The following is a 17,082-nucleotide window of genomic DNA, read 5'->3' as shown; positions in this document are numbered from 1 at the left end:
AAGCCCCGGGAAAATGTTCACACTTAACTTTTGAAGCCGTGGAAGGACAATAATTTCTCTGCATTACAGCCAAGCGTCACACTAGGAAGTTGAATATGTGTGTTTGGGAGCTCCAAACCCCTACAATGACTAAGAAGGAAAAACAAAACAAGAACTTACACATGTCCCGTCTCGTGAGCCACAACGAAGGCTGAGGAGAAGCCGTCTTCATGGTTGAGGGTGCAGCTCCGGACTGGGTGACACATTCCTGTGACTGGAGCGTAACCTGGAGGACATCAGGTGAAAGGATGAGGGTTATCATAAGAAATTATTAAATTTGAAAAGTCACATCAAATTTACGTCTTTTTCAAATGGAAAAAAAGTTTTGTTCTTTATCATTATGAAGTGAAAGTCGATTGTTAATTCCCTATAAGCCTTGCATTGACTATATGATTCTGTCTGCCAATGGGTACGATCTCCCAGGAAAATGAAGACTCACTTTACAGCACAAAGACAGTGCATCAACTATTGAGCAGCCAAAACAGGAAGAGGATAGAGCTTTTATTTTTCTCAGTAGCTATCAGCAGCTACCCCCAGTTACCAAAGAGCATCAATGTAAGTTCTCTGCAGTTCCTTTCCCCACTAGGGGAAATAGCAGATGGTGAAACAACCAAAGTAACTGTGGCAAACAATATGTAGTTTGTCCTGCGTTGTTGGTAATAGCTCAGGTCTGAGGAAAACTGAAGTGATCTGGTTGTCTTTGCGACAGCGGCGCAAACACTAATACCACTTGGACATGCTGAAGAAAACGGTCCAAAGGCTGACATGATAAAATACTCCTTATGTTTGTGCTCTTCCACACTTATCCTTTGATCAGGCTTGATACATGTCTTCAGACCAGCTGATTAAATAACACCTCATTTCTGTTACAGTCTGTCCATTTATCCCAGCGTTGAATGTGTCCGTGCTTTAGTCCTCAGGTGAAAGGTTAGATTTTCCATGGAATATAGTTCCTCTACAACTACAACGTCCACCCTGTCCTGGAAATGGAGGGTCATGTTTCAGCCAGTTCCTAGTAACGGCTTTTTTGCATGCCAGTATAAGGACTTGGAACAGATAGATCTTATGAATATTGTCCTCAGGTATTAATCCCAAAAACACAATCCGTGGGTGCCTTGGGATCTTGTAAAACTAAAACTCTCAACGATGAGAATAATCCCGTCCCAGAATATTTGTAGTTTTATACATGACCAAAATATATGTGGGTGACTGGCATTCGCCTGCCCACAGAGTCTCCAGCACTGCTGACTGTTGTTTTATTGTTTGTATTTTGTGTATGGTGTGATAAAAAAAAAATCAAATTATATTCTTCCAGCCAAGGTCTCTCCATCTTTCAGAGCTGGTGGAGGTTTGTTCCATGCTGCAGATGGAGTGTCATCCATCTCCCAACACCCCACACTTATTTCTGGCGGTATCTAAAGCACCTATGCAGATTCTGTTTCTATCTCTGAAGGTTCTGAGGTTTCTGCTGTTGCCCAGATACTAAAGATGCAAACAGTGCAGTGATCAAAGTACTGAAAATCACATTTAAGAACTTGACAGCAGCTTCTACCCCAAAAGACAATGTCCTGGTTACTTTGAATATTCAACAGACCTTCATATCAGCAGTTTTCAGTGAAAACACTCCCTACCAAAGAAAAAGTCCCCAATGTCTGTAGATTATTCAGCATAACTGGGGCACTGTTTCCAGATAGAGGTGTTACTGCTATGTTTTTCCATATATAATTTTCCCCACTGCTTCGAGCTCTACAAAAGAACTTTCATTCACCTCTGTTGAAATTTCACAGACAGGTATCTCCAAACGTGGGGAAATAAAACTGACAATACGTGCATGGTTAAATAGCACTAAGCTATCCTTTAAGTAGGACAGATCTGTGCGTGTACTCTGTGTGCGTTACACATAATCCAATCACAGCAGGAGGGGGAGCATTGGACGTTTTCCAGCTTCATGATTTTTATGATTTTAAACTCATATTTTTCACTGTCCTACTATTTCCTGCTGTACTTTATTTGTTGTATCAGTCGCCACATTGTTGACAGGTGTAACAGACAGTCTGGAAGCTACATACGACGACAATGACGAACCTTAAGTGAGCTAAGTTGAGAATAAACACGTGTTTCCTCATTTAGCCCTCGCTGCACGCTGTTATTTTGATACTCTGATGGTATAACACTTACTGTAGCTGCAAAATGAACAAAGATTATTCGTTTTTTTGGTGCCAAACCACAAATGTTGATAGATTTACACGAGGTGACGGATCCTATCTCAAGAGTTTTTGCTTTGGGTTTTAAAGTTTCATCTCAGAGTTTAAACTGGTCTATTTGTTCATACAGAGAATTCAAGTGAGGTTTTCTGCAGTTTAATTTAAAAATCCATCAACATCATTTCCAATTCATGACTGTTATCACACCAAAAGCTATATACCTGTGGAACAATATACCTATTTTTAAGTCATTAATATTTAAAACAGTTCCAACTCTACCTCAAATATAAAAACTGGAGCTGAAATTAGATAAAAAACATACTGACCCAAGAAAATAAAACCAACAGGAGACTAAACTGACACTGAAGTGAAACAAAAAGTCTTACTACTAAATGAAGACTGAAAGAGAATGAAAGTTGAATGAGTATTGGAACGGAAATAAAACCCTCAAATGACATGCTGTGTGGCATCCAGGAGGGGAAACATTCTCGGTGCAACCTCAGACAAATTTAATTGACTTTTCATGCCTTATGCTTTCCCAAGGGCGCTATTTACTCAGGGAATTGGTGGGTGCACTTTGCAAATTTAGTTTTGTTCCCCTTGCATTTACAGACTGGGTGAATCTCTTTTGGTCCAGCTGCCACAGTCTAGAAGAGAACATTCTGTGAGTGTATAAATGTCCACATTCGTTTATCTAATGGCCCATTTTATCATTGAATTCAGGCCAAAAACTCCGACAGAGAGCTACCTGGGATCATTTCAGTGCCTGCAGACTGCCTCTCAGGCTCCTTTACTGTGAATGGCATCCCAAAACACAGTCCTAATATTAACATCAATCATTAAAATGCAGCTATATGGGTATAGAGAAGCTGAAGATGAGGAGAGAATGAGAAAAATGAGATTAAATAGTGTTCCAGAGGACAGGAGGACAAGCTGATTTTAAAGAAAAAGTATGACTGAGATATTGAAAGAAAGACAGAAATCCATTATTTTTATAATAAAAGCCATAATAGTGTTTCTGCAAGTCCATTCAAAATGAAAGTTTGCTAACAAAATAGATGACCTTGGCTGTCAGAAGCACTAAAGGTGAATACGGTATGTACTTCAAAATTGTTCTCTCCTGTTTCATCAATAGCTGCCTTTCCCTCTGAATATGATTATGGATAATTGTGCCTGAGAGCTCATGCTGAATTCAAGCTGACTTATTAGATTATTCCACTTATTTTATTTGGTGGATGGACGTGACAGGTTGGGTCAATACGCTGGAATAATTACAATTATACTGAACAACATGAAGAGGGATCAACTCTTATCTCAAGCCAGGGTCAGAGAGAAGGCTCTGGGCAAACATATCTTTAAAAAGAAATCAAGAATATTGTAATGTATGAAGGCATCTTCTGCCACCTGTAACACCTAGACCAGAAAATATACACTAATTCATAATATATATAATACAGAGGTTTCAAATAAATAGCAGTCTTAACCTTTTACTTCTAAGTACCTTCTACATCTATCTATCTATCTATCTATCTATCTATCTATCTATCTATCTATCTATCTATCTATCTATCTATCTATCTATCTATCTATCTATCTATCTATCTATCTATCCACCCATCCTTCTATCCTTCTGTCTATCCATCATTCACAATTTATCTGTTTGTTTATCCATCCATCCATCCATCCATCCATCTATATATCTTCCATCCATCCTTCTATCTGTCTATCCATCATCTATCCATCTATATATCTTGATGTGTAATACTTATATCACAAATAAACTGTTGTTGCCAGATATATACAAAAACAATATGATCTATGATCATTTCTGGGAGAAATTCAGATAAAGACAATTTAAAATATACAGGTAAAGCATGAAACATGGATTTCACTTACAGTTAGTGGAAGGTATAGAATGCTGGTCAATGTATTGTAATGTGGTGAATTGATTTGACGCACGCTGGCTTTACAGTAAATGATGTCAATCATGTATCATTATGTTTTAAATAAAAGTACTATCATGTATAAGAAATAGATATCAGAGTAAAGGTTTGGAGTAACCAAATTTTATTTTTTCCTAAATAAAAAAATTGCCATAAAAAAAAAAAGAAATTCATGATATAAAGACAAGAGGCATGTGTCTAATTTAACTGTGCTATAAGTTAGTGGGACGCCCATCGCTTGCATTTATTCCAAATTGCGGAAAAGGTTGAACTAAATTTAGAAATGCTAAATGTTGTTGATGTTATGGCTGCTGAATGTGACCCCAGAGTGACCCAGAATCTGAGGGTGAATTGATTTCATGAATGTGTTAACAGATTTCTATAAAGTGAAGCTTCTGCTTGCTGTCAGCAGCGTGCATAGCAAAATATAATACTAGTCAATTTGACCTTTTATTTCTTTACTAAAATGCTTCTCAGCAATCACAGTTCACTTTTCTTGTCATAATTTTTCTACCTTTTTACTGACCCTTGACTCTTAAATCATGAAGCCAAATATTAATTTAACTGCCAGTCATCTACAGGTCACTGTGAAGTAAAGGTGAATTGACCCCTTGAACCTTTTGAACCCAAAATTAAAGCTCCGTACCATTATACATGTAAATGTGCTTTAAAAAGGAAAATCATCTTTTCAGGTTTATGAAAGCTTTTTCCACTTGATAGAATGACCTGCCTCATTTCTAAGCACATTTCTCCGTCCATTTAAATAGATATTTTCCATTTTAAAGAAAGAGATGCCTCACTTTAAAGCACCTAGTCCTCTACACAGGAGCTCATACTGAGACAGCAGCAGAAACGAAGGGTTTTCAGATCTGCCGTCCTTTCGGTTAACATATATCAAAGTACTAAAAACAGGTTGCTTTAAGCTGGACAAAAGACCAGAATTGCTGTTTTTATTAGAGAGGACTGTCTCCATTGTGTGATAAGAAAGAAGGGAAGGGTATCTGATGGTAATGTGAGAGCAGATTGACTGAAGGCTTAGGAAATGCAGGATCACAACCTTGACAAAAGAGCCACTGTAATGCAGCTGGAAGAGGTTTTGTTTGCTTCTCTTGTGCTTGATGGATTAGATTCGCCGAATAGGGGAGGCAGGACTGGTCCATCTTTACCATCAACAGTTTCTATCAACCTCTTATTGTCTTATTGTTGGGGTGAAATCTGGTCAATTGCTTTGTTTATTTCAGCCTGTGAAAATGATCCGATTTCAAAACATGTCACACTCAAACAGAGAAGCTTGAAGACATCTTGCTTACAGCATGGCTCCGCACTTAACAAAATACAACAGTGACTCAAGGGAGGACTGCAGGGATGTAATTGTAAGATTCTTTTTTTATTTACCCCAGAGAGTACTGAATTAATTCTGCCTTGGACGAGTGGAGTCCTACAGGAAGCCAATCATGTCTTTATGTCCTTGTTGACTGAGGCTGCTCAATGTGGGAATAGTCATTATCTGACTGATTTTCATCCAGGCAGCAGCTACTGGCGTGTTCCAATAGATTTTAGCTTGAAACCAATAAAATGCAGTAGGTAGAGTAAATACCATTAAAAATTCCTCTGTATACAGTCATAAGCCTGCAGTACAAATGGCCTGACAGTAAGCCGGCCAATAAACAGAAATAAATCCATTCAGCGATTCATTTTCCCTTCACTGTCGAGAAATAAGTGTTGGCTGGCTGTGGATGGTGGAAGGAGGATACAAGTACTTATCTTCTCTCCTGTGTCTGTGCTGTACTGGGAAATATAAGAAGAGGCAATAAAAGTTTGTTTTTTTTAATACAAAAATAAAAGACAGACAGCAGAGTAGAAGACAATACTTTAGTGGTGGTGTCAATTATTCCTGAGGGTGCTTTCACACCTACCCTGTCTGGTTTGGTTAAAACAAACTCAGGACCATTTCTGTGGTTAGTACTGTTCGTTTGGGCTGGTGTGAAAGCTGTTAACTGAACCCTGGTGCGGACCAAACAACTGAACCAAGACTGCTTGAAAAGATGGGTCTTGGTTCGCTTCAAAGTCTCTGGTGCGGTTCGTTTGTGGTATGAAAGAAAACGAACCAACCACAGGATTTTATGATAGCAGATATGTGATTTTAGAAACAGCTAAACCAATAATAAATTCATCTGCTGATTGTGAAATCTGTCCATGATCTCATAATTGATCCTGATAAAGGCTGCGTATATCCCATAACCTACTTATGCTAATGTTGGTGAAGATTCTCAGTCATCCAGGTCATGGTAATAGTAAGTGCTATATTGTAGGCAACTGGACCTGCTTGCGTTTCTTGAAGATGTTTCGCCTCTCATCCAAGAAGCTTCTTCAGTTCTAAATGACTGGTACGAAGTTGCAGGCTATAAACCCTGTGTGGGTGGGTACCCTTGCAGAGTCGTAGGGGTCACGTGAGCTCTTAGTTTCAGAGTCGTTAAGGTCACAGTGTGAGCCGTTGACCCACCTGGCCAACATGTGAGTCGTTAGGGTCAGGTGGGACCAGGGGTGAATGGGTGTGAAGTCGTCTGGGGAGGGATCCCAAGACTGCATTGTAGATGGGGGATAAGTAGTGTCGTAGCCACCCCCTCTGTTTAACGATGGCTGTTCCAGCTTGACGTATTTTTCATTACAGCGAGGTGGTCTTTCTGCTGGGCCTTAGGCCTGTCGCACCTCCAACGGTGCCTGTGGTGGACTGTGCATGGCAGGGACGTCCTCTTCCCTGAGGCAGGCCTACACCTGACCGCATACCACAAGGTTTTGCTGCAGGGTCTTCAGCTGGGGACCACCGCTAAATTGACGTTTCACCCCTTATCCCAGAACATCTCCTGGTGGCGTGGCAGTGAACAGGGACGTCTCCCTGACACCCCCTGCAGCAAAACCTATTTGGATGTTACTCCCCAAGCCTTGTCTCGTCATTTCAGCCAGGTTCAGTTGTTTATCCTTGTCTCGTCATTTCAGCCAGGTTCAGTTGTTTATCCTCAGAGAGCTCTTTGGTGGATCTGCTCAGTATGGCTCCACGTAGTCCCAGGTCCTTGAGCAGGCGTGAAGTTGATCTGCCCACAAAGCCTCTGGCTCCCACCTCCACCGGGTACAGCCTCACACTCCTACTCATACTTCGCCTTCTTTCTCTCGCAGGCAGCTTCCAGTCCCTCCTCCCATGGCACTGTCAGCTCGATCAGTATTGCTGACTTCACGGCTGCAGACCACAGCACCACGTCTGGTCTTAAGGTGGTGCTGCATACCTCCTGTGGGAACTGGAGCTGCCTACCCAGGTCTACTTCCATCTTCCACACCGCCCCTGGTGTTAATAGCTTGGCAGGTGGTCTCTTGCTGGTATGCATTGTGGGTTCCCCCTGCCTGAGGAAGTGGATCCTGCATCGGCTTTCTGATGGACTCTGGTTGTTTGCCTCCTGCCGACTTTTCTCCAGCACCTCTGCCAGCTTCCTGAGCACTTGGTCATGCCGCCATCTGAGCCGACCCTGTGTCAGTGCTGTTTTGCAGCCCGACAGAACATGCTGGAGTGAGGCATTGATGGTCCCATAGATGGCATCTGAAGAAGCTTCTTGGATGAGAGGTGAAACGTCTTCAAGAAACGCAAGCAAGTCCAGTTGCCTACGATATTAGCACTTACAATTACTTATGCTAATGCATTCATGTAACCATGGTAACACATATGCATATCAGTGTGGGTATTTTCCCTGATAAAAAAGCTGTTTGAACTGTCACTATTATATCTGACTCTGTGTACTTGATCTGTCCATTAATAAGTGTGTGACAGTGATCCCACAGTATAAAACCCTGAATCATTGCTGTACAAGACGCCTTCTTTTCATCCTGTCTCTATGTTAGTCATTATCTACAGCATGTGACTGATTTACAGTCTAATAATAGCCTACTAACAATACTTGCAATCAGTTATTTCTCTGTGAGCTCTTTGTGAAACCAAAGAACACAAATATAAACACTTAAGAAGCATTAAAGTGCTGCTGCAAACGTCTGTCAGTACCCAGAATTTGATTTCCCCGCATGGGTCCTGATGATGCAAGATGACAATCACCAAAACTGTCCAATCAACGAGTTACCTTCAACTTCATGTTTACTCCTCTTGGTTCGTTTGGAAAAAGTCAGTGTGAACAGGAACCGAACTGAAACTAAAACGCAGCAATGAATAATTTTTTCTCTCTGGTGCAACCAAACGAACCCAACTCTAAAATTCAAAGTTGATCTGAATCTCCAATAGTAATATAATAATAATAATAATAATAATAATAATAATAATAAAAAGTCTAGCACAGAAACATCTGTCTGCCTCTCTGGTTCATTAAAAAAGCTGCTGCACAAACAGACACAGCATGTAACTTTCTGTTTTATTGATTAGAGTGGGACAAATTTAATTAATTAGTTGGCTAAAGACTGTAGAAACTTCTGTTTGGATTAGGAGGAAGTCTGTATGAATCCATAAAGAGACAAGATGGAAGTGAAAAAAAAATACTAGTTAGAGTCAGTATTAATCCTTATAAACAGATATTTGCATATATATACAGAATCTGTAGTTGAGGATGCAAGACTTTTGCATTGGAAGAGCTCTGGTTTCCGTTTGTCGTCTGAATACTGATGACTAATTACATTTGAGCGGGCTTTGGTTGCCTGCATTGGAGAGCATAAGAAGCAGAACATTTTGGCCAAAACCCTTCAGCGATCGTCCAATGATGATGAATGATCTGTTTATAGAGTTTAACCAAAATGTTGTCTGGTCCTGTCTCAAGTTGCTTATCAACTGCACAGAAGAGACCTTTGCCTGAATATCAGAAATATTGGCCGTTCCCCCCAGAGTCTTTATCATTGTCAGACGATAGCCGATTGGTTACAGGATTGGTCTGTAAATGACACACAGCATCCTGCATTCTGACAATATATTTGGCACACCTCGTACTCTTTAAAGAAGCGTTAACTACCATGACATAACATCAGGGTTTCCCACACATTTACGTTCTTATGGTTATCCGCCATTATTTAAACATCTGCTGTCATAAATAGATTTTCTATTCTTAGGATCACTGTTGGAATACATATACATCTGGTTATTTGCAGCACCACACTGTCGGAGTGCAGAGCCCACTGATGATAAATGATAAAATGGACATACAGAAAAAAAAAGTTGGCTGATGCTAACATTTCATAAAAGTGAGTAAAACAAACAAAAAAAGTGAATCTTTTTTTCCCTTGGTTATATTGTACATATTTTTGTCTGTAATGCACATTTGTTCCATTATTTATTATTTCTTTTTTAAAACTGATCTAATTTTGCACTCCTTGGGCCGCCATAAAAGATTACTTTTAACAAAATATATATTTCCATGGCTCTGTTTATATTCTAGCTAGGTTAGCATTGTTGCTAATTTGATGTGCACATTCCTTCTGTTTGGAGAAATGAAGCCCCAAAAGGATTGACAGCCTGAGCCTTTGAAATTCACAGTCAAGATGGCCTCACTGTGTGAACATTCACATGAGAAATCAAAGGACTTTGTTACCATGAAAAACCTACAATGACATTGTGCTAGTAATTAGATTTTTTTTTTTTATGATCCCTTTGCTTGATCTTGTTGTTTATTGAACTTACTCTTCAGAACTATGAGGCAAGAGACAGCCAGAGATTGCAGGAGCTAGCTTCAAAAAACAAGCCCACTGTGCTCTGAGTGAAAGCAATAAGACATTGCTTGAATGGTTTTAATCCTGTAGGTAAAATGTTTTGATGCAGCTTTGAACTTGGTTCCACTACAGAGCTTCCCTGCTGGGAACGGCCCACAAAAATATAGTGTCTGCAGGCTTTTATAAAGTGCAGGAGCCACCAGCTTATCTTTCAGCTGTCACTGATGCTTCAATTCTCCTGTGCGCTCCTGTGAAATAAATCCGTAGCTTCACGCTGCACATTGAAATACATACACTGACCTTTTTTAAAATCTGTGCCAGGTGTTGTGGAGAGAGAAAATAGCTCATGGATTCCTTATGGTATTTTCTTAATGCCATCATTTACATATGAGGTGACAGCAAGGGTGAAAAAGATTAAAAAAAAAAAAAAAATGTAAGTGTATGGAGAGCATAGCACTACTTTACCCCACTTAGATCCCACCTAAAAAAAACTGCGTCAATCAAATTTTGCCGTAAGGATCTCCAGCTCAGTGATTCCCAGCATTGCCTCAAAACCAATGATATTAAAGCAATGGCTACCTTGATATAAACGTATAAATGGCATCAATTAGGGGTATAACGATGCATTAATCTGGATCAATGTATTGTTTTTAATAATCAGCAATCCAATATCATCAATGCTAAGCAAAATCATTAATACAAATAGAGCCTTTTTGGGTTTTGTAAACAGCTATGACATATTTTGTGGGCGGAGCCAAACTGTAGGCAGAGAGGGACAGTAGTGGTGTCAGTGTGAGCGTCAAATAAAACCTAAAAAGCACTTTAATGTTTATATTAGTCAACTGACTGCAATGAGTCATTTTTATATTCAAGGGTTTATGATCTATCTGTAGTCGAAAAAAAAAAAGATGTATCTCCAGCTAATAAGAATCTCGATATTTAGGCTAATCACTGCAGCTCAATGCTCAGTAGAGAAGTGTGTGTTAGGCTTAAACGAACTGAATTTTTTTACGTGGTGAAAGATAATATATCATCATTAAGAACTGTGAAAACACATCTGTCAAGAATGGATTTAACTTACTGATCTTGATTGATAATTGTAGAGACGTCGCCATATAATATCATTTAATGCATCAACTTGCTAGTGCCCACTGAGCAAGCAACGTCTGTGGACGTCCAAGTCTAGTTGATATCCCGTCCACAGACGTGATATCATTTCACATGGTGAAATGAACGAGTTTCGTGGCAGATAATGTGTTATTTAGAGGCTCATTGTCGGTGCCCCAATCATTCCCACTATATGGATGAACGCAGCTCTCGCGGATCTAAATATCTTCCGAAGGACTCAAAACTTATCTGGGTGAGTAAACAACCGTATTTAATGCCAGAAATAAGGTACAGGTTGTAAAAAACGGAACTTCCCCTTTAACTTTATTTATCCTGATTTTAGTGCTTCATAAATAAGCTTTATTATTAGGTTTATATTGCTATTTCAGGGACAAAGATGACAAAAAACATTAAATACTTCTACATTGTTAAATGCAGAATACAGGAGGGCAATGAGGAGCAATATGGGGCGCAGTATTTTTTCAGTTAAGACACTGTGGTTGTGTCTGGTTGCTATCAATCAATCAATCAATCAATTTTATTTATAAAGCCCAATATCACAAATCACAATTTGCCTCACAGGGCTTTACAGCATACGACNTCTGGTTGCTATGATACGGAATATCTGCTGGAATAAAAATGTCGACACAAGGTAGTACATACAAGCCCTTGAACTGGATGAAGAGAAAAGCTGACGGACATAGGGCTAGAAGATGGACTTGACGCTCTGTGTGGATTCAGTATCAATTTTCCCTCCATTGTTCGGCTATGTGATGGCACTTTATTAAACTTGTCCCGTCCCTCTTTCACTGTGATTGGACTGCAGAGTAAAAAGTGACAGTGACGAGCAGCTGCAGTGTTTTACCCAAGGTTGAATATTTTTAAACTCTTGGTGATTAGAAAAAACAGCAAACGTGTAGTACCTGGTGCAAAATACACTCTCAGCGCCTCATCATGCTGCTGGCATTTGTAGCATACAGCAATACGTGGTGCTTCTTATGAAAAAGGACAAAAACATGAACGGCGTAAGTGGAGGCTGCTGGCCATCCCCTGCCGTTGGCTTTTCAGTCACGAAATTTGTAATACTGCAGTTATCGTGACAGCCCTATGTCCAAGCACATCTTCTTAACCGTTCAAACATCATCATGTCATCAAATATCATATTGTTGTCCAAAGAATCGATATGATATTGTATCATGATGAAACTTGTGATTTACCCCCCGTGTATTAATGTGACCAACTCACTCCAGTGCCAAACCCTCATAAAGATCTACTCCATGTCTTTGTGAAGGAGAAGGATCATGTCCATGAACACTGCTTGCCTGCAGGCCCCTAGAGGGCATAATCTGTCCACGTGTGCAAGGGCAAAAAGCTTTTAAACACAGTTCAACCTGCAGCTGAAATCACAACAGCATGACAGCTGATCTGTGAGAGGCAGTTAGTCATTTAATGGAAACTCAGTATATGTTGTAGCCTGTGGGAAGCTGATATAGCCACAGCTTTTTTAAATTCCCATATTCATGACAATAAATCTTTTCTCCAGCGCTACCCATGCTATGACAGAATCAACACACCAGAAAATAATTACCCTCTGAGTCTGAGCCTGCATGCTACTATAGAGCTTGGGTCATGTTTTCGATGTAGCCAGCCACTAGTGGACTGTTCATGTACCTTGGCTCTTATTCCCATGACACCTACTGAGTCACTGGTCACTTTAACCTCAGCAGCATCACTCCGACTGTGTGCGCTCTGCTGCTATCTCCATTTTATGCCTGAACAAGCCAAAAATATGTAACCACATGTATTCGGTCAAAAGCACGATAGGTGATCTGTTGCATTTGTTCACAGACTCTCCCAAATTAAATTTGCCCTCTGCTTTGTAAACTAAGTGTCGAAGTCACAGGTAGCCTGTTTATCAGACAAAGTTTTAATAACCTGTCATGTCACAAGTTGAGAGACTCCGGGAGCGGCTATTTTGATGGCAGTGGCTTCAAACTTTAACAGCATTCGCAAACAACACCTGAGGTGTGAGTAACAAAAAAGGTGGGGCTGATATAAAGTCATGAGCTGGTTGGATGGGCTGTTGGTGTTAGAGCCATAGGAGACTGAAACCAGTTTATGGTGACATGATTTCAGTTGAGTTGAGTTTTAGTTCCAGATTGTTATCCATCATTCTGCGAACAGGAACACAAATGAGTGTCACATTTTAATGGCAAAAAGAAAGGAATTAGCAGATTAACAGAAGCCAAAGCACACAATCTTTACTTCCAACTGAAAGATAAATGCAGCTGGTGTTCGAATGGGGAATTTAAAAAGGCATAAAGCAAGATGAATGGGCTTTTAATAGCATCGATTTTGGACAGCCAGTTGCGCCCATTGTTTCAGTTTGGCTGCTGTGAAGGAAATAAGAAGAGAGGCGAGCAGTCGATACCTGGCTGACAGTGTAAATTGCCTTGAGCCTCCAGCCATTCCAGGTCTCCATTGTGTCTGCATTCACAAGAAGAGAATTTTTAAAAAGGTGCCTTACATGAGGCCCAAATGTGCCTTTGGGTTGTTAATCTGTGGAGGATTGGTGGTCAGTGTTGGGAGGGTTACTTTAAAATCGTACTCCACATCAGATTACTGAATAGATGCCCTAAAATGCAATTTGTAACAAATTGTATATGATTACTCAAAATAAGTAATGCATTCATTTTCCGTAACCACTTATCCTGTCGCGGAGGGGCTGGAGCCTATCCCAGCTGACACTGGGCGAGAGGCAGGGTACACCCTGTACAGGTCACCAGACTATCACAGGGCTGACACATAGAGACAGACAACCATTCACACTCACATTCACACCTACAGGCAATTTAGAGTCACCAATTAACCTGCATGTCTTTGGACTGAGGGAGGAAGCTGGAGCACCTGGAGAAAACCCACGCTGACACAGGGAGAACATGCAAACTCCACACAGAAGGGCTCCCTCACCCTAGAGTTTGAACCCCCCACCCTAGGCTCAAACCAGGGACCCTTTGGCTATGAGGTGGCAACGCTAACCACTGAGGCCATCTTGACATACCACTGCACCTCTGTGTCTTCCTCAGCTCATTTGTCAGGGTCTTATATATCCATGACAAAAACACACAACAGTGTCCTGGCTGTGCGTCTCCTGTGCCACTGTCATGTAGCAGGTGCACTTAACACGCTTTTTTAAAAATCTGTTCATGGAGAATGCGTGCCCCATATGATTTTACACTGTGTCCTTACAGCAAGCGTTACTCTCTGTCCGCACTGACTCTGTTAAATATGCACTTCTGTTACATAATGTAAACAAACCACGTAACCTACCCATCAGCTGTGCGCTCAACTTGAGTAGAGCTCTGATTCTCTGCCCGAGCCCGACTGAGAGAGGGAAAGTGATGGAACAGCAGAGTAATGTAGTGAAGAACTGGAAAGGAGGAGGGAAAACGAGAGAGAGACAGAGCGGGGGACTTCCACTCTGCCTCCCCAGCAGTGGAAGAGATGTGCGTAACATGCAGCGAAGAGTGGTGATCATCATCTGTGCGCCACACCGCCATGGACTGTCATGCGTGGTAGACCAGTGGTTCCCAACTGGTGGGTTGTGGTCCAAAAGTGGGTCACGGGTCCATTCTGAATGGGCCGCAGGTGACTTTCAAACATGTTAAGTTTTTTAAAAAAAACATGCTTTATTTTGAAGTATAGTGAATTTGCGGCACAGAGCTTTTATTTTTAAGTGCTGTTTCTTGCTGTAGAGTCAGTGACTAAAGACAGCTACTTGACAGAGGCAGCAAACTTGCTTGACAGCATGGCAAAATGCAAGTATGATGCTGGATATTTTAAACTGTGATGCACCAAGGGCCACAGCCCATTCTGCTAAACCTGTCGAACACGAGACGACAGATTGCTGAAATAAAAGAAGGAGGAGAAGAGAGAGGAAACACTTTAGCTCAGCTTGTAATAAATGTCTTAGAAGGAAAAAATATAACTCTCTTACAGCTCTGACCCAAAACTTCTGCTGTGGGTCGGGCTCAGGTCGGACTTAGACAGAAACTGTGCAGGTTCATGTACGGTCGGTCACCACTTAAAAAATTGGTGGGTTCTTCTATCTCTCTACCTTTGCACCTTTTATATGCACATTTTATATTGTGGTATTTACTGGAAAATGACACACAATATAACCAACAGCAAGTAGGCTGTTATTAGCAGTGCTCATTTACCAAAAAAAATTCTGCTTCCTTGGGTTCTCCCTCCAGCCAGCTGTCACCTTATTTAGGTTTGTGCAGTTAAATGAGGAGTTATCGCATAGATTAAAAACAGAGATTGTGGACAGATTTCCATATCTCACTTAGAAACTTTCTTGAAAACAGCTTGTTAAGAGTGCAACATAAAATATGCATTATAGTTTTTAACATCACAACAAGATGTGTAATCCCTCAAAATTAATTGAGGGCACTCTGAGCCCCACAACCATTTATGTCAGATTCACAGAGAGAACAAGTTAGATATTAGACAAGACAGGCTGCTTTTACTGCTGAGTGTTATGATGGATAACCTCCTGTAATTGTATTCAGATTAACCGCAAAGGTTAAAATGCCCCGGGAAACCCATTCATTTGAATGATGTCAGCGTGTCCTCTGGGGGCCTTACCCTGCATCCCTGTGGGGCCGAAGCCTTGGCGAGTGAGGAAGATTGCGTGGTCGTGGTGCTCTGCGTGATCAGGATCGCCTTTCTGCTGCACAAATGCCCAGCGGCACACATTCTCCAGGCTCCGTGATGGGTTTCCTCTTTCAATGAGACTGATGGACTGACAGGAGCAAAAGAGAGAGAGAAATGTTTACCACTGAACCATGACTGTGTGAATGAACGGCTAGATTACTGAACAGCAAACACTTTAAACACTTTCCTGTGTGTTTAAGGACACATGAAACACGCATGTTATATGTTTTAATGTCATAAACTGGAAGCACTTTTCATGGTTAAAAGTGCTGTAGGATTCTTCATTATTGCTGCCTTTCATTTATTCTTACGCTGATCAGCCAAAACATTAAAACCACTGACAGATGATGAAAACAAAACTGATCATCTCATTACAACACAATGCTATGCGGGAAATCCTTGGGTCCTGTCATTCATGTTGGTGCTACCTGACACACTCCATCCACCCACGCCCTGCTGCAGACCAAATACCCCCCTTCATGGCAACGACTCTCCTCAGTGGCAGTGGCCTCCCAGCAGAACTATGCGCCATGCCACACCACAAAAACTGCTCAGAATTGGCCCACAGAATGTGACAAAGAGCTCAAGGCATCAACCTGGCCTCAAATTTCCCAGATCCCAATCCAATCCAGCATCTGTGGGATGTGGCGCTACCCCCGACTTACTGTGGCCATGCCTCAACATTACAGAGGCCCCATCGTAAATTTTACTTGGCTTTAACCTCTGTGGGTTGTGAGGTGGGGTACTGGCAGTGTCCAATGGATGCTAGATCGGATTTGTATCTAGTTAATGAGATAAATTACATTAGTTAATTGATTAGTTTCTTCTGGCTTCATCGATAAACACAATTGTGTATCATAGCAATGGAAATGTACAGAGTGATTTCTTATGATGTTACCCAAGGGAAGCATGTATAGAGTAAATAGGATTGGTCCGAGCACAGAACCTTGTGGAACTCCGAAACACGCTTTAGTATTTAGAAATGATTCATCATGAACATGGACAAACTGAAAATGATCAGATAAATAAGATTTAAACCAGCTTAGAGCAGAACCTTTTTAGGCCAATTAAATGTTCCAGTTCAAGCGTTGTTGCCATGAGGGGGGGGATGAATGACAGGCCCAAGGTGCCCCAGTAAAGCTGCGTTGTAATGAGATGACCAATGTCATTCACTTCACCTGTCAGTGGTTTTAATGTTTTGGTTTATCTGTGTGTAGTTTTAAGTACTTAAGAGCACAGCTTGTAAATCCTGATGGGTATGAGTAGCATGCAGTGTAAGCAGATTAAACATGGAGGCTCTGTGGTGTTAATAAATGCATAGTAATTGGTTTTCCTCTTTTCAGTCTAAATACAGAAAAGGCCAAATGAACATACATAATGTG

General features: G+C 40.9%; 1 protein-coding gene across 1 annotated transcript in view; it reads right to left on the bottom strand.

The window, feature by feature from the left end:
• The window catches only part of adamts3 (ADAM metallopeptidase with thrombospondin type 1 motif, 3), a 219,384-nt gene that overhangs the window by 90,900 nt on the left and 111,402 nt on the right, over window positions 1-17,082 (bottom strand). Inside the window, exons 7-8 of the mRNA XM_050050278.1 lie at window positions 15,632-15,788; window positions 160-265 (exon numbers count right to left, since the gene is read on the bottom strand). Coding sequence (XP_049906235.1) covers window positions 160-265; window positions 15,632-15,788 — 263 coding nt within the window. The remainder of the gene's footprint in view (window positions 1-159; window positions 266-15,631; window positions 15,789-17,082) is intronic.

Source organism: Epinephelus moara, chromosome 8, assembly GCF_006386435.1.
Source record: "Epinephelus moara isolate mb chromosome 8, YSFRI_EMoa_1.0, whole genome shotgun sequence".
Classification (NCBI taxonomy): Eukaryota; Metazoa; Chordata; class Actinopteri; order Perciformes; family Serranidae; genus Epinephelus; species Epinephelus moara.
The sequence above is the reverse complement of the archived record's forward strand: the minus strand, read 5'-3'. Positions and strand labels throughout refer to the sequence as shown.